The sequence below is a fragment of the Hyperolius riggenbachi genome, chromosome 3 (genome assembly GCF_040937935.1).
Source record: "Hyperolius riggenbachi isolate aHypRig1 chromosome 3, aHypRig1.pri, whole genome shotgun sequence".
NCBI lineage: Eukaryota > Metazoa > Chordata > Amphibia > Anura > Hyperoliidae > Hyperolius > Hyperolius riggenbachi.
This window is the reverse complement of record NC_090648.1, coordinates 228,239,547-228,265,371: the sequence shown is the minus strand read 5'-3', so window position 1 is coordinate 228,265,371 and position 25,825 is coordinate 228,239,547. Positions and strand designations below refer to the sequence as shown.

General features: G+C 42.3%; 2 protein-coding genes and 3 non-coding genes across 8 annotated transcripts in view; 3 read left to right on the top strand and 2 right to left on the bottom strand.

Annotated features, from left to right (window-relative positions):
- Positions 1-325: 325 nt before the first annotated feature.
- On the top strand, positions 326-397 carry TRNAP-UGG (transfer RNA proline (anticodon UGG)). Its single transcript has one exon. It is a non-coding gene; the product is annotated as a tRNA-Pro (tRNA).
- Positions 398-620: 223 nt separating this feature from the next.
- TRNAP-UGG (transfer RNA proline (anticodon UGG)) lies at positions 621-692 on the bottom strand. The gene has a single exon. It is a non-coding gene; the product is annotated as a tRNA-Pro (tRNA).
- A 1,622-nt stretch (positions 693-2,314) lies between these two features.
- OPN1SW (opsin 1, short wave sensitive) lies at positions 2,315-21,124 on the top strand. Its single transcript, XM_068275917.1, has 5 exons — positions 2,315-2,698; positions 8,947-9,115; positions 14,748-14,913; positions 17,741-17,980; positions 20,859-21,124. Exons 1-5 carry the CDS (start codon positions 2,353-2,355, stop codon positions 20,985-20,987), a joined length of 1,050 nt encoding a protein of 349 aa, XP_068132018.1. The 5' UTR covers positions 2,315-2,352; the 3' UTR covers positions 20,988-21,124.
- TRNAT-AGU (transfer RNA threonine (anticodon AGU)) lies at positions 9,365-9,438 on the top strand. The gene has a single exon. It is a non-coding gene; the product is annotated as a tRNA-Thr (tRNA).
- A 2,073-nt stretch (positions 21,125-23,197) lies between the features above and the next one.
- The window catches only part of CALU (calumenin), a 41,059-nt gene continuing 38,431 nt past the window's right edge, over positions 23,198-25,825 (bottom strand). For all 4 annotated transcript variants that reach the window (XM_068275918.1, XM_068275921.1, XM_068275919.1 and 1 more), the window contains exon 7: positions 23,198-25,394. In XM_068275918.1, coding sequence (XP_068132019.1) covers positions 25,290-25,394 — 105 coding nt within the window. In that variant the 3' untranslated portion in view covers positions 23,198-25,289. The remainder of the gene's footprint in view (positions 25,395-25,825) is intronic.

The following is a 25,825-nucleotide window of genomic DNA, read 5'->3' as shown; positions in this document are numbered from 1 at the left end:
CTGACCAAAATATAACGTGAAGATATGGATGTAAAACAGAGGAATGTGTTGTAACCTGTAAAATCCACACGTCTGTGATCCATATTCAGGCTACTGGTTTTTTCCTCAGTGATATGTTCTATTCATATGTGTAACGTTTTATATAGGAACTGTAGGGAAACATTTCCTTAACAATGAGAATATTATGAGGAAGTGAAAAGAAATGTGATGCAATATTTAATAGTACTGTATAGCTTAAAATATATTCGGCTTCTTCATTTTAGAAGTAGGGAAAATGGAAAAAAAACAAACAAAACCGGAGTTCTTTTACCTCTGCATGCAAGCTGGCTCGTTGGTCTAGGGGTATGATTCTCGCTTTGGGTGCGAGAGGTCCCGGGTTCAAATCCCGGACGAGCCCTGTTTTCTTCTTTCACTGAATAATGTTCTAAAAGCTGCCATACAGCCATCAAATACGAACCATTTGAGCAAACAAGTCAGCTCAGTGTTGCCGCATTTAGTTTTGTGATTTAGAATTATTAATGTAATTCCTACTACGCAGGTGTCTTACTTATATCGTTGCATACAAATGGAAACTGAATTGCTTACATTTTAATTCATAAAAAATAAACAATTAAAAAACTGGGCTCGTCCAGGATTTGAACCCGGGACCTCTCGCACCCAAAGCGAGAATCATACCCCTAGACCAACGAGCCATGTTCATGCTTATATCCAATGCACCATATCACTTCAATGCAATGACGTGCTGAAGGATACTTAAAGAGTAACTGTTAGGCATTAAATACAAAATTAATTCTCTATTGCAGGTTGTTACAATGTTAAAAAGGATGCTAACCAAGCAATTCAAAGCTTTAAAATTAATCTTACTTTTTTCCAATTAGGTCTTCTCTCCCCTTGCCCCCAGGCACTACATTGGTTCATAGAGGCAAAAGAGAAGTGACCTGGCATGCTGAATCAGCCTGATTGTCTGAAGCCTCTGTCACTCACCTCTCTGCTCTGCGAGTGGCTGCCTGGTTTCCACTTCACTATAGATGTTGCAGCCACCGTTAGAGCTCAGGGAGGGAAGCCAGAGGCTATTTTCTGTCACTGTCCTCAGCCCCCCTCCTCCAGTGGCATGTCCACTTCCTTGCGGCCGCCTGCCGCATTCCCCCTCTTCCCCACGCTGAACATTGGGGAAGGATAAAGGGGTGCACACAGACTCACCTAATAATGGTTCCAGGCACTGCAGTTCCCTTCTATACTTTCTGCAATACCGCTGGCGGTAGTGCAGAGAATAGATGGGAACGGCAGTGCTTGGATTCATTATTAGGTGAGTCTGTGACTGCTGCATTTATCCTCCCTGTTGTGCTCAGAATTCGTGTGGGGAAGAGGGGGATTTGGCGGGGGAGGGGGGGAATCTTTAACCTGGAGGGCACAAGATGGGCACTGCCAAGTGAATGAAAATTGAAGAAAAGCAGAAAGAAATCCAAAAAGTGGACAGTGCAATACATCTGTTATGTAAGTAGAGCAAGTATTTATCTACTTACAAATGTATTTTTGGGGGGGAAGGGGGGGGGGCATATGATGGCCAACAGTTGCTCTTTAAGTGATTTTGACTATGGTAAGTTCCTAATTGTGGCTGTGAGCAGGAAACCTCATCTAGGTTCATGTGTGACACACTAAGAGCCCTTTTCCACTGAGAGCGATTCGCTTAGAATCGTAAAGCACTAGCGATTTTTAAATCACTAGGGTTGCTACTTTAACATAGGAATCGTGAAAAGTATTTTCCACTATAGCAATTCGATTTTCTGTAAATTGCACTCATTTTGTGGAGTGATTTTACCTGTGACTGTGCTTCAAAGTTTGGATGAGGAGCGCAGCCTCTATAAATTTACAAGCTATGAAGTGGAGTGAGGTAGTTGTGAAGCCCATACAAACTTTTTGGAAAGATAATACCATTGGAGCACAGTTTTTCCTTTTCTTCAATCAGGGTAATTAGATTAGGCTGTGCCCTAGTGGCAATGAAAATCCTGGTGTGCATTGTTCAAAGTACATATAAGGTTTTGGTAGAAAAAGTAATGTTAAAATGTCTTAAATGTGTAAAATGAAATGCTGTATATCCCTTTATTTCAAAATGTTTATTTAACTAAATTAGTCTGTTGCACTTTACAAGAACCCTGGATGTTCTCCCATCTTAATCTGCCTCCCTGGTGAACATTATCTGTGATTCTCTTCTTCCATAAATCTTGGTGAGTGAGAAAGATTACTTGCTGATCCAGATGAGCAGTTAAAAGGATTGAAATTGGAATAGGCCTTATATAAAAGTGCATGAGGGTTACGGAGGGACAGAAGGCTTGTACAGAGGCACGCGCTGGAATGTTGGGGGACGAAGATTTCTACCTCTTTAAGAATGTGTCTGATATAAGCCCATGGGATGGTCCTCAGTACCATATTGCACCGAGATGGGCATTCACCCTACAAGCAATTTTTATGGGTTCGGTGCTGTTTATTGGCACACCTCTCAATGCTGTTGTATTGTTGGTGACAGTGAAATACAAGAAACTTCGGCAGCCACTCAACTACATCCTAGTAAACATATCAGTGGCTGGCCTTCTCATATGTATTTTTTCTATTTTTACTGTTTTTGTGTCTAGTTGTTATGGGTACTTTGTATTTGGGAAGACATTTTGTGCTCTTGAGGGATTCACAGGAACACTTGCAGGTAAGACCACACATGACCTGAACTCTAGTCTAAAACAGAAATAACCGGTTACTAGTTGCAATACAATTCTTAGCAGCGGGCCGTGGAATATAGCATTGCTGCTATAGCGATGCTCAACTTAAGGGGCCCAAACACTGGTCGATTTAAACGATCGATTCTATCAAATCAGTCAATGGATTGATTTGCAGCGGATTTCAATCGATTTCATCTATCTGACTGGATAGTAAAAATCTAGGTCGATCTGCTGGTGGCAACAGATTGATGGTTCATAGAGTTGCATTGAATCTAATGCTAGGTACACACCATACAATTTTCTGTTAGCTTTTTTCCATGTTGTAGGTAAATCTAACAGAAGAATCTATCTGGCAGGTAAATCTAAGAGAAAATCTAACAGAAAATTGTATGGTGTGTACCTAGCATAATGGTCCAATAATGCATTTAGATCAATTTCATTCTGAAATCTATTGAAAATCTGTTCCTAGTGTGTGGCACACGTCAGATTCCTGTCAGATTCGCCTTGACAGGCATCTGACAAATCTATCTGATGGTCGAATCTGCTGCAAATCTATAAGTGTATGGCCACCTTTAGGGGTTACACAGCCGGCAATGTGTGCCGAGAAGAGGCGCTTTGCTGTTTTCACTCTCCTGGCCTGTAATACATACACGGTCAGATCCAACAGCTGTTTTTTTGTTTTTTCCATTATAACAAGTAAAGTGTGTCAATTACTTAGCACTAGTTCTACTGCTGCAACTATTTAACATTAGACCTGGCAATAAGGAGTGCACAGATTGTGACTTGGGTCACCGGACGTTTATTTGTGCTGTAGCAGTAATGATCACTTCAATATGTGTAATTTTAATAGATGTATTCATTAACAACCCTTCCTCTTTCCTGCTCATACCTGTCTCACACTTGGAGACCTGTCTCATACCTGTCTCACATGACATGTTCCATGTCATGTGATTATTATACACACACCATGTTGCAACAGCACCAAGTAAAAGTCTCTTCAGGGCCAATACCACTGTCTGCTGTGTTTGTTTATCTTTAATTATATGCTTAAAGTTAACCTGAGATTAAAATAAATGGATGAGAACTCCTAAGTTTTAATTTTATATTTAAACCATTACAAAATAGTTTGAATGTTTTACTGCTTCTGCTCAGTGGAGTCCTAATAAGTGTCCCGGAGTTAGAAAAAGGTCACTAGTTCATGTATTTTATCTCCATTTGCTCTTAGAAGTTGTATTCTGACTGGAAAACTTTATGGCTGTAATTTTCTTACTAGTGATATCTACTATATTTGCAACACGCTACCAACCAGACAGCACTGTCACTTCCATGTCTATAAATTAACTCTTTCAGTCGGTAAAATAAAGCAAGTGAAACAGCCTTGTTATTAATATGTTTTGTACTGTGCATACACGTGTATCTCATCATGTCACCTCGGGCACACTTTTAAGTTGGCTGTAATGTAATAAAAATTACCACTCAATTCATACTGCATCTGTTGCATTTCATCACAACAGACAATATAATCGCATCCTAACATGATGTGGTTACATTCCTATGGTACATTCTGATTGAGTGGCATGCGACAGTCACAGTAAGGTTAAGGGCTCTGCCTCTGACGCAGGAGACCTGGGTTCGAATCTCGGCTCTTCCTGTTCAGTAAGCAAGCACCTATTCAGTAGGAGACCTTAGGCGAGTTTCCCTAACACTGCTACTGCCTATAGAGCGCGTCCTAGTGGCTGCAGCTCTGGCGCTTTGAGTCCGCCAGGAGAAAAGCGCTATATAAATGTTATTTGTCTTGTCTAATGCATGTTGTGCGTTTACCAACCTGTGTGTTAGTTGTAGCAGAGAAGTACACTGTATGCTTTACTATGTGTCGCATCACAATTCTAACGTGAAATCGACTTTTCAGCATTACAGTATTGTGTTTCAATTGTATCGCAATGCAACATGCAAAGTGTGAAAACACGCCTATGAAATGAGAAAGTCTATACATGCATATCACATCTTAATAGGTAGTCGGCCGGGCATATTCTGAGTTAAAAATGCAAAATTAGTTTGTGCTCATTCATAAATAGTTAGCCTGGTGGTCATCCACTTTATAATAGCAGCTCAATCCAGCAAACTACCTATTTTTCCCTCACAGAAAATCTGTCAGGGAGTAGTGACCATATACCACCTTACACTAGCACAAACCTGATCAAGAAGTGATACAACCACTGCCCCACCAGCTTTGTGCCACTCAGTTAAATAAAAAGTTAAGTGGCCATTTGTTTTTCTCACATCTAAAATTTGGATTTCAGGTCTGTTTTTTGTCTGTGTGCAATGTGCGTTTTGTGATTCAATACAAGTTAATGGGAATGCAAAAAAAAATAAATTGCGTTTGGCATAAAGATTTTTTTTTTTAGTCAATTAGATGTATTTTTCATGTAACTTGCATGTTATACCACCAGAACCAGAAGTCTGGCCACTTTGAGAGCTGGCCGACCAATGTGCTAAGCTTTTGAAAATAAATTCCTGAGAATCCACTATGAAGAGATGGACAAGTCCAAAACCTGTCGCTTCTGTCAGATTTCTACTACCTACTATAAGTGACAGCAACATGGGAGAAAAGTAATTTATGGCTCATTTTACTCTGGAAAAAACGTACTTCTGATTTGTATATGTTTGCACATATTTTACATTTTACACCATAGTGCCCTTTTAAGTGTGAACTCTCTGCAAATGTTGACTAGTCAGTGGGGGATCTGTGCTTTTTTGAAGCAAAAGGTGGCAGTCTGCTGTTCTGACTTCTGCTTCAGTGTTAGGTGTGTAGTTGTATGTGGTATTATTGGGTTTTTGCTTTTTAACACTGATATCTTCTGCACAGTGTTTACATGAAAAAAGTATTCACTGTCTCTACCATAGTCTCGGAAAAATGTAGAAATCTGTGATAGATAATTGATCGGTATAGATCAGAAACTTCTTTGCTTATCTGCAGCTATTTATTAGGCCTCGTTCACATCAGGGCCGTTTCTGTGCGCTTTTCACAGCGCACTGCCCTGTGCGTTCAGCAAGGTATTGATTTTTCCATGTAACTAAATGTAGCTGGTTCACATCTATGTGCTGCGCTGAGCAGCGTTACAGAAACGTAGTGTTGCAGGCATTTCTGTGCGTTGAGCTGGAAAGCGCACAGCAATGCAAGTGAATGGGTCCGCTTTTTTAGCGCATAGAAGCGCATGCGTTTTTTACCCCTAATTGGAGAAAAAAATACATTTACATACAAAAACAAAGTTTTATTGACAACTGCTGCTGGTACAACAAGCAAAACGTGCTTTAAAGAAGCGCAGCGCAACGCACAGAAACGCGGACGAAAGCGCGCACAAGCGCATGCGGTTTTTACCCTGCGCTTTAACATGTTTTTCAGCGCAGCAGATGTGAACGAGGCCTTAGGGCCAGTTTCCACTAGAGCGAATCCGCATGTGTTGTCTGCATGTGGATTCGCATAACCAATACAAGTGGATGGCCCTGTTTCCACTTGTCAGTTTTTTCCTGCGTTTTTCTGTGCAGGATTTTTCTGCACGGTAGAGCCTGCAGAATTCGCCTGCGTGTGGAATGCAGGCGATTCGCAGGCTATGTATTTGATAGGGAAAATGCACATACGTTTTTTTGCCGCGATTTCGCATGAAAACTAATGTAACTTGAACCAGGCAGTGACATGGTTAAATTCGCATATAACCTGCCTATGCGAAATCGCGGGGAAAAACGCATGCGCAATCACATCCGCATCCGATTTCGTCAGCGGTAGAATCCCCGAGATTCGCACCGCACTAGTGGAAACGAGCCCTTTAGGGCCCGTTTCCACTAGTGCGGTGCGGAATTGCCGCATATCACCGCTGACAAAATCGCATGCGGATGCGATTCCGCATGCGTTTTTTGCCGCGATTTCGCATGCGATTTCGCATAGGCAGGGTATATGCGATTTTAACCATGTCACTGCCTGTGTCAATTTACATTACTTTCAATGCGAAATCGCACGCGAAATCGCGGCAAAAAACGCATGCAAAAAACGCATGCGATTTCTCTATTAAATACATTGCCTGCGATTCGCCTGCATTCCACACGCAGGCGAATTCTGCAGGGTCTACCGTGCAGAAAAATCCTGCACATAAAAACGCAAATGAAAACTGACAAGTGGAAACAGTCCCATCCACTTGTATTGCCTATGCGAATCTGCATGCGTTGTCTGCATGCGAATTCGCGCTAGTGGAAACGGGCCCTAATAGTAAAACCTCAGCAGAGTGATAAAGTTGAGGGGGGGAAAACCTATATCCTAAAGAATGAGAATGGACAGTGATAAGTCAATGCTAATTCAGTAATAACTGGCAGGAAGATTATCAGGCATTGGCTTGATATCACCACCTTCTGGATAGCATATCAATGCAAAAAATACCACTATTGCAGCGTTTGAATAGCACTATCTGTGCCTTTCTGTATTATCCCTACCATAGCCTCCTAGAGCTAACTTGGGAAGGAAGCCAATGATTTTTACAAAGGTGTTCAAACTGCAAAGCTACAACAGAGGTGCATGCAGCGTGTTACCGCAAAATTATTATTATTTATTGGATTTATATAGTGCCAACATATTATGCAGTGCTGTACAATACATAAGATTACAGAGAATGATAACAGGGGTGACTGACAGCACAATACAGGTAATAGACAATAGATACAACAATACAGGTGATAAAAAGCAATAAGATATACAATACAGGTAGTATAATGCCAGATCATACACTGGAGTGGTAGTGCTAATAATATAGTTTTACATACTCTGGGTAGAGTGTATGATCAAGTATGATACACAAGGGCAGAGGGCAAAATGAACATTAAAGTGAACCTCCGGACTAAAAACCGACTCAGCAGCACTGAAAAGGCTTGGTGTTTCTTTAACAGTATCACAGCATCAGAACTTTGTTTCTCTTATCCAAGCCTCATTTTTAGCTGCACAGAAGAAAACTGCCCGGGCTTTTTTCCCCTGATGCTGTGCAAAGCATGATGGGATTTCTGATGTTGCTCTCGTTCTGCTGTTTTGGTGCAAATTATTTTTTTTTACATTTTGAATTTGACATTTGAAGCCTAGTGTGTGCAGCTGGGAGGGGTAATCAGGACACAGGACAGTTGGAACTGTGTCTCCTGCTCCTTGTCACCTCCTTTCAACCAAAAAGATGGCTGCCCCCATGACAAAGATGGCAGCCCCCATGAATCACAAACATTTGCCTGTTCTTTTAAAACAGGGTGGGTAAAAAATGATATTACCTATCTATTCTAATTAACCTAACTTAATGACAGTATGTTTGTTTAGGCTGAAGTTCCCCTTTAACAATTATAGTAGGGACTAGATTGTGAGTGCCTCTGAAGGCCAGTTAGAGACAAGACAATATATACTCTGTACAGTGCTGCATAATATGTCGGCACTATATAAATACTTAAATAAAATAAATAAATAGTGAAGCTAGATTTTCAATGACTGTATCCTTCACTGTATGTCACACAACGTGGGGATAATATGCAGTGCTACTTTCTCGATCTGTTGCATTCCTGCTGCTACAGAATGGGCATTTTTTAATTCGCAAAGCCTTCATGAAAATAGAAAAATCGTTTCGCACAGGTCTTCACTAATTTTCATGATTTTTCAAAAGCCCTTGCAATTAAAAACCGCATGTGATTTTAAAAGCGCAGCAGTGTGTACAGGCACTGATGCGTCTGAAAAAGGAAAGAAAAATACCCACCAAAGCACAGTAAGGACACAAACTCTATAGAGACCCAGTCTTAAGGTGCCCATACACTCGTCAGATTGGCCGCAGATAGATAAGAAATGCATCTGATGATCTATCTGATGCGTTTTTAGAACATTTTTTACCAGGATAGAATTCCAATAGATTTCAGTTTGAAATCTATTGAAATTCGATCTGATGGCATTTTTTTGCCATCAGATTTCCATTAAGGCCAATGCAAACTGATAAGCAATCTCATCAGATCGACCTAAATTTTCCACCCTGTTAGTTCGATGGAAATCCATCGAAATCGGCCGTCGATCGGTCGATTGGCCAACCGATTTGCGATCGATCGGTCGGCCAGAAAATCGGCTGAGTGTATGGGCCCCTTTATTCTTTTATGATTCACGTTTAAGGATGCTTTTACAAAGACTTACTTTGGGCAAAACAAAACTGAACAAATGTCTATTTTCCCCCTTCAGGTCTAGTTACAGGCTGGTCTCTAGCTTTCCTGGCTTTTGAACGATACATCGTTATCTGTAAACCGATGGGCACCTTCTGCTTCACCTCCAGACATGCCATGGCGTTTGTCCTGTGCACATGGGCGATAGGAATTGGGGTGTCGGTTCCCCCTTTCCTTGGCTGGAGCAGGTAAGTTGTAGGAAAGAACTAATCACTTGTGCCACGTGCTCTCACGTCTACCGTGCTCTGGGCATTGCGTAGGAAAACGAGTCTTATGACGTACGTAAACCTTACCTTGTGGGAACCATTCAAAACTTTGCAGAAAGAACTGTGTGGCAATCGAACGGCAGCTCACATCCCATGTATATACAACAGCAGCAGCTACAGGACAGAAATACACGATGTGGAAAAAGGAGGAAAACAGAACCTCATCTGTGCGGCGCTGTGGCTTAGTTGGTTAAAGCGCCTGTCTAGTAAACAGGAGATCCTGAGTTCGAATCTCAGCAGTGCCTAAATTTTTTTTTCTCCTCTTATTACCTTTCCTGTTATTTCTTTGGAATTCTGCAGTTCACGTGGGCACAAACACGCTTACTACCAATGCACGCAACTTACTAACAGTTAACCCATTATTATATCCTGCTGTTATGTGTTATATTTATAGCTGATTGTCTTTCACATTTACCGCTTCTCTATACTGTAATTAAGAGTCCTTTTGTTTTCTCCTATGAGCTGTATTTAGTGCTTCAACAGTGATGATCATGCACACCAGCGTCATAATAATTAGTCAATGCGTGCCACTGCCACTCTGAGAGCAAGGATGTCAGTACACTGAGTACAGCGGGCGGGAGGGCTGAAGCTTTCCCATCATGCAGAGCGGCCCTGGCAGTCTTACATCATTGGGAACTGTATACTTCTGTGAATGGTGCTTTCACCGTGCTTGGCAAAGAGCAGTGTGTGAATCGTGTTATCAGCTCTACATATCCTATACAGTTCATATATTACGCATTAATAGGGTACCAATTTCTTCAGCAGCCACAGAATTACTGGAGCTAGACTGTATGATAATTGTATGTTAGTCTTCTTCCATTTTGTGACTATGTAAGCAGAAATCAAGGTAAAGGAGGAGGGAGGGCACTTGTTGATTACCATGGGAACCCCAATTAACAGCTTGAGGGACCGTAGTGTTAAACCCCCCCCAAAAGACCAGGCCACTGTAGCTTTAAGGCCTCGCTGCAGGGCCGCACAACTCAGCACACAAGTAATGTGTAAGCTATATTTATAAAAAAATATTTTTTTTATAAATATTTATGTGGTTTATTTATTAATAAATCCTAGTATTCAATTTTTTTTTAAATACCTCTCTCCCCCCAGCCAGCCAATCACGGCGATCGACTGTCATAGGCTTCAGCCTATGAGAGCCAATTGCTTTCGTGTCCCAGGGGGACCGCTGTGTCACTAGGATGTGGGCGACCTAGAGCCCATTTTAGAACGGGCTTGGGTCTACTAGTATAATAATAAAGTAATCAGGATACCTTAGCCTTCACTAAATTCTGAAATTGACGGTGTCGGTGTGTGTGCGTGCGTGGTGGGGAGGGAGGTGCGCATAGGCTTACCGTGAACTGGTGTCTCTCTTCAGTCTTCATTAAAAAAAAACAAGGTCCCAGTATAGAGCTATTGTCGTCACAGTGTGTCTGTGGGAGTACGCGCACACTCCCTCGGGAAGATGTGGCTGGTGTGTGTGCCCTCTGGTGCCCAAGCAGACATACTGCGCATCCAAGGACACCCACTCCGGTAATGTCTTCCCGTGAGAGTGCCCACACACTCCCTCGGCACCCTGCGGCTGCGCCGACCACAGCGCTATACTGGGACCTTTTTATGAAGAACTGAGAGATCCACCGGGGCCAAGGGAGGTGTGGTAAGCGTATGCACACCTCCCCCCACACACCGCGTCATTTTCAGAATTTAGTAGGGGCTAAAGTATCCTTTAAGTCTATCCTTTCAAGCTGCATATATTTACATAACAATTTGCATAAATCTGCATGAACTCAAATATTTGCATCTCATTGATTATTCCTAGTGGACAGCAGCCAAGTGGCTGAACTGCCCAACAAACAGGCATTTCAGCCGCGTACGAGAGGAATCGCCACCGGGAGACTTGGGCACATGATAGAGCCAGTATGGTTTATCCTGCTGCTTCTGCACAAGTTCCCGGCGACGTTAAATACTAATATCCCTCTAGGTCCACGTGGATATTAGGGGAATTATGTTATTAGGCTTCCAGCAATTGCTGGAGGCCGAATTTCAGTATTTAAAAAGTAACTTCAGCTCTGTCTTCTGATGGCGCCGAAGTTACTCAGTGTGCAGCTAAGGCCGCCCGTAACTCCTATTACGGCCTATGGTGGCGCCGACTGCGCCCAAATCTTCTGCGCTGCAATAGCAATGTTCGATTTCAGCCATCCATGGAAAAGAGGCCTTAGAGCTCAGCCACACTATAAGCGCCTTTCTGAGCGCTTTGTGATTGATTAGCGCTTTTTAAAAATAGCTCCCATTCACTTTAATTAAAATCGCGGTAAAAATCGCGGCGATCGTGTACGTGAAAAATCGCAGTGATTTTTACGCAATTTTAATAAAGTGAATGGGAGAGATTTTTAAAAAGCGCTCAGAAAGCGCTAATCAATCACAAGCACTCAGAAAAGCGCTTATAATGTGGCTGAGTCCTTATTCACAGTGGGACGTTACATTGTAATGCGGCGTTAACGGCACAATGCAGCATTACAAGCAGGGCTGGATATACCATAAGGCACTGTAGGCACATGCCTACAGGCTACTGATGATGGAAAGGCGGCAGCCCCCTCCTTCCCTATGCAGAGTACTGATAAGAGTGTAAATAAGAGGCTACTCATCCAGCTCTCAGCATTCCACTGATGAGATCTCCCTTCAGTCGAGGCACGACTAGCTACTTATGTAATTCGGAGAGTACCTCTGGCTACCTTATACTAAGGGACACCTGTAGCTACCTATGAGGGGCAAGGGAAGTAAGGGAGAAGTGACAGCAGGGCCAGCCAGCACACTTTAGATGCGGTTCAGCAGAGGTTTGTAGGTTCATGGAGGGTGCCAGGACATCTGTACCTATACGCTCCTGGGAGGTAAATCCTGGCCTGATTACAAGGCAACACAAAAAAAAGTGGTAACGCACATAAACGCTGCGCTAACGTTGCATACGGTAGCTACAGTAAAGCCTACAGGCAATAAAAAGTATGCTTTCCTGTACCTGGTAACCTGTGCACTTAGAGGTAACGCACTGCAGCAGTGCATTATCATAACACTAAACGTTACAATGCAACGCTAACGTCACACTGTGAATGTCCCATAGGATTATTATTGCAATGCGATAAGCTGCGTTATTAGACTTATAACACAGCTCTGCAGCGAACCACTGTGAATGTAAAAATCTATTAACCCTTCGCACACTCGCATGCAAATGTTCAAACAAATGCATTCACAGATTCACTCATCCAGGCACAACTGTTATCCCTACAGCTAAGTTAAAAGCCGGGGTTTTAGTTCACAGAAGAATGCATTCTTATGCTTAGTCACCTATACTGCGCAGAAGTACCCAGGTCAACATAGATGTCCTAACTCTGGCCCTGTAACATGCATAGTGCAGACATGCAAACACATTCATTGCATCAAACCTATCAATGGATTAGGAGCACACATCTTGACGTCCTCTCCTGGGACAGACAGTGCATCTTACCAATCGCACAAGGGAGTTAACGTAATGTATCCATGTGCACCATGCGCATACACCAGCATAAGCTGTGTGCATGCTGACAAACACATACAGGGGAAGGAGGGAGTGCACTGAATTAGACCCTAGCCACAGGGGTCAGTAACAAGAAAAAAAATACATATATCCAGGCACATCGCCTCTAGTTAGGACATTAAATAAGTTATTAAGGAAAGGGAGGTGCTGAAGGGGGTGTGGCTAGAAAACAGCAAAAATCTATTAACCCTACGCACACTCGCATGCAAATGTTCAAACAAATGCATTCACAGATTCACTCATCCAGGCACAACTGTTATCCCTACAGCTAAGTTAAAAGCCGGGGTTTTAGTTCACAGAAGAATGCATTCTTATGCTTAGTCACCTATACTGCGCAGAAGTACCCAGGTACACATAGGTGTCCTAACTCTGGCCCTGTAACATGAATAGTGCAGACATGCAAACACATTCATTGCATCAAACCTATCAATGGATTAGGAGCACACATCCTGACGTCCTCTCCTGGGACAGACAGTGCATCTTACCAATCGCACAAGGGAGCTAACGTAATGTATCCATGTGCACCATGCGCATACACCAGCATAAGCTGTGTGCATGCTGCAGTGGCGGCGCCAGGGGGGTGCTTGGGGGTGCTCTAGCACCCCCTAAATTTGTCCAAGCACCCCCTGGCGTGAACTGACTTCAGGCGTCTAAGAGACGCCGAGTCAGTTCACAGCAGCAGCCCGGAGCAGCAGGCAGGGCTACGGTAAGATGGTCGCCCGAAGCCCTGCTCTGCAGACTTGGGAGTCTGCAGTGGCAGGGCTTCAGGCGGCCATTTTCCCGTAGCCCTGCTCGCCGGATGCAGGCTGCTCCAGGAAGGAAGAGGATCGTGGGAGCTGAGCTGCGCGCCACAAGGAGGTCGGAAGAGGAGAACAGGAGGTCTTCTGACTAGGTGAGTAAATGGGTTTTTCTTTTCTTTTTACGGTGGTGCTGCTGATTGGGGTCAGATCTGATAAGGCTTGTGCACATTGGGGTCAGATCTGATAAAGCTTGTGCACATTGGGGTCAGATCTGATAAGGCTTGTGCATATTGGGGTCAGATCTGATAAGGCTTGTGCATATTGGGGTCAGATCTGATAAGGATTGTGCATATTGGGGCCAGATCTGATAAGGATTGTGCATATTGGGGTCATATCTGATAACGGTTGTGCATATTGGGGTCATATCTGATAACGATTGTGCATATTGGGGTCATATCTGATAACGATTGTGCATATTGGGGTCATATCTGATAACGATTGTGCATATATTGGGGTCATATCTGATAACGATTGTGCATATATTGGGGTCATTGAACATGTTTTTTGTTCAAATCTGCTCACATTACGTGTATTTTCTTGAGAAAACCTGCACAATTATGTGAATTTTCTGGGGAAAGGGTCACCAAAACTTGGGCCCTCTGTCTTTGCGTTGCACTTTTAAAGGGAACCCGAGGTGAGAATAATATTGAGGCTGCCATATTTATCTCCTTCTAAGTAATACCAGCACCCTGGCTGCCGTGTTGGTCCTCTGCCTATAATTCTTTCAACCATAGACCCTGAACAAGCATGCAGCAGGTCAGGGGTTTCTGACAATATTGTCAGAACTGACAAGATTAGCTGCATGCTTGTTTCTGGTGTAATTCAGTTCACTACTGCAGCCAATAGATCAGCAGGGCTGCCAGGCAACTAAAATTGTTTAAAAGGAAATAAATATGGCAGCCACCATATCACTCTCACCCTGGGTTCACTTTAAATTACAGTTAGCCCCGCCCTCATCTGGTCATGACCACACCCAGGTTGTAGCCACACCCATCAGCTCCCCCGGGAATTGGTCCAGCACCTGCATAGCACCCCCTAAAAAAAATTCCTGGAGCCGCCACTGGCATGCTGACAAACACATACAGGGGAAGGAGGGAGTGCACTGAATTAGTCCCTAGCCACAGGGGTCAGTAACAAGAAAAAAATATATATTTTTTTTATGTTAATTTTTTTTCTCTCTCTCTCTCTTGTTCAGATATATTCCAGAAGGCTTGCAGTGCTCTTGTGGACCAGACTGGTATACTGTTGGTACAAAATATCGCAGTGAATATTACACCTGGTTCATATTTGTATTCTGCTTTATTATGCCCTTGAGCCTGATCTGCATCTCATATGCAAGATTGCTGGGAGCACTTCGGGCGGTAAGTGCAAATAACCAATCTGGTACATGTTTTACCAGATAACGCCTACTAGAATAACAGCTTATGATGAATTACATGCTATATGTATGTCAGGCATTGTTCTCAGTGTACTGTAAAATAGCATCATCTTTAGTTTTCTGTATTGCACATAATCTATTATTGCTATTCAAATTCATATTTCCTGACTGATTTCATTGCTGATTTCCTGTGCTAAAGTCAGATACTGTCAGCAGACTAGGAGCTGTCCAACCCCAACACCCCCACCCCGTCACTGAAGGCAGAGTATATTCACACTATATGCAATAATGTTACCTGTCAACTCACTACCCTAAGGGCCCTTTTACACTTAATCAGTTGCTCTCAGTTAAAACGGAAAGAAAACTGATTTTCAAAGTAATGCCCATGTTTTCCTATGGCACCTTTCACACTTAACACGTTTTAACTGAAATATTCTTCCCAATGCACTGCTATGGAAAAACGCGTACTAACGCACACCAACTGATTAAGGGCCTGTTCAGACTTGCTGCGTTTGTAGAACGCGTATAAATTCAAAGAAACGCAAGTTGAAAAAACGCATGCATTTTTCTTGCGTTTGAATGCGTTTTCTATTGCGTTTTGCACAAACACGTGACCCAGGGGAAAAAAAAAGAATTATGGGAACCGCAGAGGAAAACGGACGCTAAAAACGCAATAGTACGCGTTTTTGATACGCGTCCATAGACTTTCATTGCGTCCGTTTCTATGCGTATCGCACAGAACTGCGTGCAGCAATGCGGATGAGAAACGTATGCGTCTCATACGCATACATGTGAACTACCCCATTAAAAAGCATTACGAGCCGTTTCTATGCGTTTTTGGTACCAGTACGCGTTCCCTGAAAACGGCTAGGAACGCATATAGTCTGAACAGGCCCTAAGTGTAAAAGGGGCCTTACAATTGTATGGCCATGTTCACATCTCAGCGTTGTGACGGATCACATTCTCCTAACTCGCTATATGCTGTGTTTCTTTGAATAATATGTACATGTTGCATTGACAGTGACCAGGGCTTGAATAAGGCATGTGTAATAATACACACTATGCAACAAGCAGTGTTAATGCAGCTATTGTCAAGGAGGGGGCACCAGCCAATCTTTCCCAGGGCAGACAGAGCTGACCCTACCCACCTTCTCCCTGTGTTCCAGGGAGGAAAGGGGGGGGGGGGTTGAGAGTGGCTGGGGTCAGGTGATGGCTCCATACAGACAAAACTCCCACTCTACTGGCAGATATATTTTGTGTACAGATCTGTGTCATGTGACTACATTTTTGATAGGGGATTTCTTTGTTAGAGTTGCATTAAATATAACAAATGTGAGTTATGGCATAGTCCCATATTTCTATTTACCAACAATGAAAGGCCCTGAGGTGGACTAGGGTTTTTATTTAAACTTGGCAGTTTCTCTTGCGCTTCAATGAGCACTACCTCCCCAGTGCTGCACCAGAACTTTCTCATAGCTGCACCACCCAAGCCTTTTTACCTCCTAGTCATCCATTCAGGCTGGTATGACTAGAATTCAGAGCCCGGATCGTATGAGGCTCTGCACTCTTGAGATGTACCAGCCTGCATGAAGGGGCTCTGGAAGAGAGAGACAGCGAAGCCTGCTCCTCTTCCTCAAAACCTTTTCTCCATATCATGGACAAGAGGCGCATCACCACCCCCGGTGCCCAGACAACTGATCATTCCTAATAATCAGCTGTCCAGAGTATGAATGTAACTACCGTATATACTCAAATACAAGTCGACCTCCTGTATAAATCGACTCCAATATTCAACCCTCTTTAGCTGGAATTTATTATTGACTCAATTATAAGTCTACCCAGCAAAGTAAATGGCTGCACTTGGGGCTCAGGAAGGGTTACTGACTGCACTACATACGGTATTGCAGCCATTAACCACTCCTGTCCCTAAAGTGCAGTCAATACCTCCTCCAGGCCTCCAAGTGCTGCAATTATTCACTCCCCTTCCTGCAGCCCAGTTTTTCCCCTGTCCCCCCCCCCCCCCCCCCCAAACTACCTTCCTTGTTAATTTTTGTGGCTGGGACTTTCAGACCTGTGTTTTCTTGGCATTTCCTTTCCTCAAAGTCTCAAAGTATCACTTTACACCGGAGCAGTGCTTTTCAGCGCTGCTAGATTTGGGCGCAGCCAGCGACACCATAGATTGGAATAGGAATCACATCTATAGCAGCGCTCAGTGAGTAAAGTCAGCTCCGTCAGAAGACTGAGCCGAGGTTGCTTAAAAAACACAATAATTCGGCCTCCAGCAATCGCTGGAAGCCGAATTATATCATTCCCCACCATCCATGGCGGCCTGGAAGGGGAATAGTAATGAATACAGCCCGGACTTGTGCAGAAGCAGGATCAGCCATATACTGGCTGTATCCTGCGCCCAAGTCTACCGGCGCCAATTTCAAATGTATGCCTTACCACAGGGTAAATTGCTGCAAATGGGAATGTCACTAATAGCACACACATTACTCAGTGTGCTCAGCGTTGCCAGTGACTCGTGTGTAAGTCGACCCCTATACTTTTATGAAATTAACCAGTCCTAAATGTCTAGATTTATACTCGAGTATATACAGTAAGTTGCAAAGCTAAAGCATTAACACAATATCAATCTGTTCATGCTGCAGGATTGATCAAATTGTAATTGGAAAGTTCCATTACTCCTATAATGCTTTTAGAAAGGAAATACATGAACAGAAAATCTCTTAATAGACCATAGGACCACACCCATTCGTTGTGATACCAATGTTCAGTAAGTACTCACTATTATTTTTCTCTCTCTATAGGTTGCGGCACAGCAGCAGCAATCTGCCAGTACACAGAAGGCTGAGAGGGAAGTCTCACGCATGGTGATAGTCATGATAGGGTCCTTCTGTTTGTGTTATGTGCCCTATGCAGCTATGGCTATGTACATGATTACTAATCGAAACCATGGGCTGGATCTGCGTTTTGTCACCATCCCTGCTTTTTTTTCCAAGAGTGCCTGCGTCTATAATCCTATCATATACTCTTTCATGAACAAACAGGTAATAGTGTGCACCAAACACCACAATTGCCATCCTTTCTTCTCCTAAAACATAATTAGGTAGAGTGCCAGCTCCAATCAGTCTACTTTGGTAGCATTTTCATCTACAAATACAATTCGGCAAAGTTTCATGTAAAAAAAAATCCTAACATTATGAAGCAGCATTTACTCCTCACAAAATAAATTAATTTGGCAGCTTGCCCCCACAAAAACAAATAAAGCAGCACTGCACATAAATAGGCAGTGTCCTCTAAATGTAACTAGGCAGAGACTCCCTAAAATCCCCAAACAATTATGCCTTGCCCTTGTAAACCCCCCAGACATAAATAAGCATAACCCACACTGAATCTTCAAACATAATTAGGCACAATGCACCTTAAAATCCCCAAAGGCAGCTTCCCCACCTCATAGCCAGTGAGCATCACAAATAAAAATAAAGACAAACACCTTACCTGCAGCCTGGCTCCTCATGACAGTCTTCAGGTCATACTATAATAAAGTCCTGGGTGATGCAGCTACAGCACATCACTCTGTAGCGCCTGAGACTAGAACCATTGACAGATTCCGTGTGCTTTTCATCACTATCCTGCTCAGCATGTAGCCCACATATAGAAGAACCTGGACGCGGCCGCACAGACAATACATAATGGGCACTATTCACAATCACACATGCAGTAATGGATTTTTTTTTTACGGCTTTATTACCAGCAGTGATCATTTCCGCATTTTTTCCACAATCGCAAAAATTTTTCCACGTTTTCCAAATGCGGAGACGATGCGTAAAAAAAAAAAAATAGGAATCAGGTCGTTAACATGCAGATACCATGCAGAAAAAACATCGCCCCCCAAAAAAAAATTGTAAAAAGAAGACTTAAGTCCAGCAAACACAGCGCTCAAGGCAATGGGGAGCCAAATATAGCACCAAGTACTTGGTAATATAAAATCGGTATTAATGCGCACCTTTTTCTTTGTGAATTTCAAATTTTTGCATAAATTATCACCTTTATTTGCAAACTTTTACTGCACTTTTTACACATGTGGAAAAATGTACCTCTATTGCATTTCCGCATGCGGAAAATGATTGTGAATAGAGCCCAATGAGGTTTTTTTTTTTCTTGCTGTATGTATGGACGCCATTAGATGTCTTATTTGTAGGTTTAGGCTTGTTTTTCTCTTCAGAGATTCAGAACTTGAATTTAAACTAAAGCACACCTTGTACACATTTTTTTAATTTTTGCGTAAATTAACACCTCACCCACACACAGACTGCTTCAGTTTAAATTCGAGCTCTGATTCGAATGATTCAGAACGGCTTTCCAAATATGATTGATCACCCCTAGTGTCCAAGTTTGCTGCCAGACAATAAATTAGTCCAGATGTGGAAAAGATGAATAAGCTAATCCTCTGTGAAGCTCATGCAGCAAATTGGAAGGCTTTTTAGTAGGGTTGGTTAATGATGTTTAATTTGTGCAGCTTGAAAATGGACCAACTGAATCACACCAAGGTGAAATTTGATTGGTCCAATTTCAAGATGCATAACTTTGCATTCACAATTTGCATTATCCTCCAGCTCAGAACTATTAGCATGTCATTGACAATCTCTAGTTTCTAGGCAGTACTGGCTTGCAAAGGGCAGCAAGTACATAGGGCTGGTGCACACCAAAACCCGCTAGCAGATCCGCAAAATGCTAGCAGATTTTTAAACGCTTTTTTTTATTTTTCTATGGCGTTTTGCTAGCGTTTTGCGGATTGCTGCTGCGGTTTTCAGTATAGTAGATTTCATATATTGTTACAGTAAAGCTGTTACTGAACAGCTTCTGTAACAAAAACGCCTGCAAAACCGCTCTGAAGTGCCGTTTTTCAGAGCGGTTTGCGTTTTTCCTATACTTAACATTGAGGCAGAAACGCATCCGCAATCCAAAAAATGCCTCACCCAGGCATTTTTCGTTTCTGCAAAACGCCTGCCGCTCTGGTGTGCACCACCCCATTGAGATACATTGACCAAGCAGATCCGCAGCCGCAAGCGGATCTGAAAACGCCCAAAAAGCCGCTCGGTGTGCACCAGCCCATAGTCAGGAAATTCAGCCGGCAGAAAATTGAAATGGAAAGATACTATTATTACAGAAAGCCTTGTGGAGAGAGAGAGAGAGTGTGTGTGTTTAATAGCCATTTTTAATGAAAGTAGAGTTTAACGTTAAGCCTAAATAAACCTAGTCAAATATGAAAGCTTTTTTTTGGGGGGGGGGGGGGGGGGGGGAGGGATATACCCTTTAAAAATGCAGTATGTACTTCCAAACAAGATTAGGTTTATAAAAATGTCTTCTCTTGTGAAGATCTGAATTTACCTAATACAAAAGTACCGTATTTTTCAGACTATAAGATTCTCCTGACCATAAGACACACCTAGGTTTAGAGGACAAAAAACGGGAGAAAATATATACTAAACCTGGTGCACATGGTGAAGGTGCATCTTGTGGATTATGCCCCTTTTGTACCTTATGTCCTATTCTGTCCCCCTTGTGTCCTCCTCTATGCCCCTTTGTGTCCTCCTCTGCATGGGCACCATACAGGGAGTCCCCGACATTGCAGTGGGTCAGAGGTTCATATTGGCAGGCGTTCAGGTACTCCCTGCATTTGGACTATAAGACGCAGTGACTTTTCCCCCCACTTCTGGTGGAGAAAAAGTGAGTTTTATAGTCCAAAAAATACAGTAATTACTATAAAAGAAATGTGCCTGTACAGCTGTAAATATCTCATGTTACTATCTAACCCAGAATGGTTATACTGTATGAAGCACTCAAATGTTGATTTAAACATAATGTGTATAAATAATGCTATTGTTTCAAATCATCTTATGTAAATCTTGCTCTCACCCCCAGTTCCGTGGATGCATCATGGAGACAGTGTGCGGGAAGCCTATGGCTGAGGATTCCACCCTTTCTAGTGCCAGCCAAAAGACTGAAGTTTCCACAGTATCCCAAAACCAAGTCAGCCCGTCTTCTGGCTAGCTGGCATTTTATTGCATGCATTTTTTTTTTAAGCAATTTTTTCCACTGTAATCTATCAGCTTGGCTGTGAAGTATTCTCCACTACTTCTTACAAAATGTTTCTAATAGTTAAAAAAAGTAAACAAAAAAAGGCAGCATTATATTTTCTATGATCATTATGTGTAGAAATATGCACTTAAAACTAAGCTGTAAAGAAAATAATCCACTGCTCAAGTAAATTTGTATGACTGTCTCAGATTTTTATTTCCGGTCATAAATTACCTTAGCTGTCTGGCAATTCTGCACTAGGTGAAACTGCTAAACAAAGCACTCAGTAGGGAGGAGGCAGGGAAGTCTAGAGCACTAAAGAAAAAGGAGGACCCTCCCAGACAGTTTGGCTTAGTTTTGTTAAGGTCACATCTCAGAAATTTGGGGTCAAAAAGAGTTCTTAGGATGCATTGCTTGCCTCTCAAGATATGCTAAATTTAGCTAATTTAAGTAGAGATGGAAAAATATTACACGCACACAATCAACCCTTTATTTTTTAAATACTTTGAAAGATCGCTGAAAACACTGTGCAGCATGAAGAGAGTTTAAATTGAGCTTTCTGGATATATTCTTTATGACACATGTTGTGTAGACATTGATAAGTAGCCACCATCTTGCAAGAACTATTGGTAACTGCAACAAAGGATTGTTTCAATGCAAGCATATTCCGATATTAAGAGTTTAGGAAATGGTTGCTATCCATTGTGCATAATGTCTACCAGATGTAATATTGATCGAACCTTGAGCAAGATGGGCATGACTGCCATCACAGACATCGATATTCAAATACAGCATTTCCCACTAGTGTGAGGCAGGGAGTGTTACCTGGCAGCAAAAACAGAAAACACGGCCACGCTCAGACATGTCTCTACAGGAGATCCACTGCCACATGCTACCAAGTGCACAGTTAGCGCATGAGAGAAGCTGACAGATGGTGAATTCACTACCTTCAGCCTCCAATAGAAAAGGTGGCCCAAGTCTTACTGCATTTCTGGATGCAGCACACAATCAAACAAATTTGCATCAACAAAATGGTTGTATGTGAAATCATTTTAACACGGCATGCTTTCCCGGACTGTGATCCGCATAGGCTGATCCCGAACTAGATCCAGCAACGGCTCCCGAGTCCAAATGCACCCAAGTAATATTTAAACTATGTGGTGCAGCAAAGGAGGATGGGGCCCACTGTGATTAAAGTGTCAGACATAAAGTCCACTGTCAGTCAGTCAGGACACTGAGGCTAATGCTATGCTGGATTCTACCCAGCAACAGCGTCCCTAGTGGCAGACATGTTTTCCTATGTCAGACTGTGCAACATACCAATCTCGAACATTGTCTGACATGGGATTGGAAAGCAAAACAAAAGTTTGCCTTCTTAAAACAGAAGGAATTTGCGATAATTCAGGTCGGAGTGAGCATATGATGTCTCCCACAATGCATCACTGCTGAATATGCAAAGTATCCCTTGTCCCTGTAAGCTAGCCACACCTCAAGAACCGCTGGAATGCATATTCAGCAGTGATGCATCGTGGTAGACACCATATGCTCACTCCAACCTGAATTATCAAATTCCTTCTGTTTTAGGAAGGCAAACATGTTTTGCCTATCAATTTAATAGGATTGGAAAGCGTTAATTGTAGGTCAGTGTACTAATTAGATGTGTTTATGCACCCAAGACAGTATGACAAACAATTGAATTATTATAAGCAGCGAATGCAATGCCTGGTACACACCGTGCAATATCCCATCAAATTGATGGGTCGAATCTGATAAATTTTCCAATCACTTCTGTACAATTAATTTGAAAATCAACCAGAAACCAGATGAGACCTGTAAGAAATTATCGATTTGACAGGAAATTGCATGGTGTGTACCAAGCATAAGTTACACTCAAATTTCTAGTAAAGAAAAAAAATATACCAATCCATGCACACAATTCTTAGGTTTTAGGGAGACAAGGATCATATTGCCTCCTATAATAGGAAAGGAAAAAAGCATGAGCTGCATTATTTAAAAGGTGTGTGTGTGGTCTACCTTCTACAGACACACACACAGACACACACACAGACACACACACAGACACACACACAGACACACACACAGACACACACACACACAGACACAGACACGAAAACAATCACTGCTTAACTGAAGGGGGAAAAACACTGATACACACAAAAAAGAACTGGAAAACTTGAAAGCTTTTATTTTGGTTTCTATAATTTATGTAGTTACAAAAAAACTACTTTTACATTTCTATAATCAAATTATTTTATTTATTGTACAGCCAAACAGCTGGAGCAAGTGGCCTATATAGCACCTATGCATCTGATCAAAAATGACTTTCCTACCCCTGTACCTTTCCACATGCTTTCTTCCCCCTACCACCCCAGAATGTACGCAGCTTGGAATGAGGCCAATCTAATGCACTTACAGCACATTTGGGGTGGCCCATTCCTAGATGCATACAATTTGTAAGCAAGACAGAATCGGCATCTCATTGACCATCCATAATGTTGCATGATATCTTGCAGGGTACATTCATTTGCTGCCAGGCTGTGGGTACTTGCACCCACAGCTGGTCACAAGCTATAGGCATGGCAGCACAGTCACATGGGGAATGAGAGACGTTAAGGAAGCTGTCAAGTGGAGGAGGACAGCTTGGCAATTCAGGCCAGCTACTTCTGCTGCACTGGCATTCAGAACCTGGGGTAGAAGGCACAGAGTAAACATTTTTTACATTAACTGGTTGCGGACCGATGCAGTACAAATCTACGTCCAGCAGGTGGTGCTGCGGCCCTGACTGGACGTAGATTCAACGTTGTACTGAATCGCCGTTACTGCCGCAATTCGCTCGCGCTGCCGTCTATAAGACGGCAGAGCTCTGTAAGCAGGTCAGGAGCCGCGTTCATTGGCTCCTGACCGCCTGATCACTGAGAGCCAATCACATTGGCTCCCATTGATAGACAGCATCAAGAGCCAATGAAAGCGGCTCCTGTCTGGCTGTCAGCACTCTGCCGTCATAGGGGAGGAGCCTGCAGCGATGGGGTAGGGTAGTGACTGGCAAGAGCAGCAGGTATGTGTGGCGACTCATCGGGAGGCGGCATCTTACCGTGCCAGCAGTCTCTGGTCCTTAAGGGGGAAGAGACTGCTGGTACAGAAGTGGTTAAGTATAGTTTTTTTTGTTTTTTTCCCCTTTATTACTAAAACACCTAACCTAATTGCCGACAAAAGGCAAGAAAGTTGAATGAGTACAGGTACTCTAAATTTGTAAAGGCAACGCTGTTATCAACTGGGAAAAGTGAACATGAAGACCGCATATGACAACTGATTAAAAAATAAAGCAAATGAAAACTACTTACCCATGTGTCATTGTGTTTGCCCACTAGACTAGTGTTATTATAAAATCAATACTCTAAATAGGTTGAAAGTGAATTGTTTGTGAAATGAACACAGGGACCAATACTGAGTTAGATACAGGAATGAATCCATGAACATCTTAAAGGACACATGAAATTTAAAAAATAGGCAGCAAATTGACCTCTTGCACACTATAAAACGTACAGAACACTCTGCTCAAGCAAGAACAGTATAAATTCACAAACAGGGCCTTGGAATTTGTCCGAGTGTAACTAGAAGTAATCAAAGAAGTAGCTATGGAACATTACTGCAAATACTTGTTAAGAATACTTTTTTCAGAAAATGTTTGTACACAATCATAAAAAGTGGTATACCAACATGGTATAATGGATTCCAAGACACTGTTCTCCATATCTGTAGCTGAGGGTCAGAACGGTGCCGTTGTTGCTCAACTCTGGTTTTCAAAGTCCCTTAACACAGAGAGTTGGTATTTTTCACTTTGCAGGTAACCAATACAAGAATGCCAGTACAGATATAATACTAGCCCACCTTGAGGAGCAGATTTGAGCAACAGTGAGTAAGAACAATACGCAACAATACAGCCAGAAAAAGGAATGATTACATGTCTTACACTGTACATTCATCCCAGGCTAAAAAAAAAAAGTGAACAAAAAAAAAATGCAGAATAGTGTTTTTGCCATTATGAGGCATTTATATTTACATAGCAAAGTCTGTGTAGTCTCTGAAGACTAATCATAGTATTGTTTGTACATGTCCTTTTTTTCAAGTTTCCAGAGTTAGTTTACAATAAATTACTTTTGTTCTGTGTACGTAATATTCTTTCTGCATCCGCTGAAGCCCAGAAAAAGGGCGAGGAATCTTCTGTTCTCTGCAGTGAAGGTTGAGTATTCTTTTCTAGAACTCATCATGTCTGACCAATGCCTCCCCAAAGTCTGTAGCTTGACTGCCCACAAATAAGTCATATTTATCAACTATCTCTTCTCTGGTCAGCTTGCCGTCCTGAAAAGAGAACAGACGTCTTTAGAAGATAGGCGTATGCCTAAACAATATCATTAGGGTCTGTCTGAACAGCTGGCACATTCATATTTTAATCTATTCTTTATTTCAAGGCTACAGATAGTCTCCAACATACAGATAGTCTCCAACATACAAATGTCTCATACATAAAATTATCCTAATGTACTAAATAAACTGTACTGCTTTTATTACATATTTTTGATGTTACACATATTCAGATCATTTATCCACATGACTCTACTTACAAACAACATCATTAAAGGGATCTTTCTGTAAGTAGGGGACCTCCTGTACTTGAAATATTTTAGTTTTGTATTACAAATATAGATGGGCTTTCAAAAGTGAACCTGCATTCCACCTGAATCAGAACAGAAACAGTGTTTGTAGCTGTGGGTCCCAAAAAGGCAGGTTAC

Coding starts and splice junctions, on each gene's coding strand:
- OPN1SW (XM_068275917.1), top strand. CDS start 2,353: ATGTTGGGGGACGAAGATTTCTACCTCTTTAAGAATGTGTCTGATATA. Junction 9,116..14,747: donor CCTTTCCTTGGCTGGAGCAG/GTAAGTTGTAGG, acceptor TCTCTTGTTCAG/ATATATTCCAGAAGGCTTGC. Junction 17,981..20,858: donor ACTCTTTCATGAACAAACAG/GTAATAGTGTGC, acceptor TCTCACCCCCAG/TTCCGTGGATGCATCATGGA.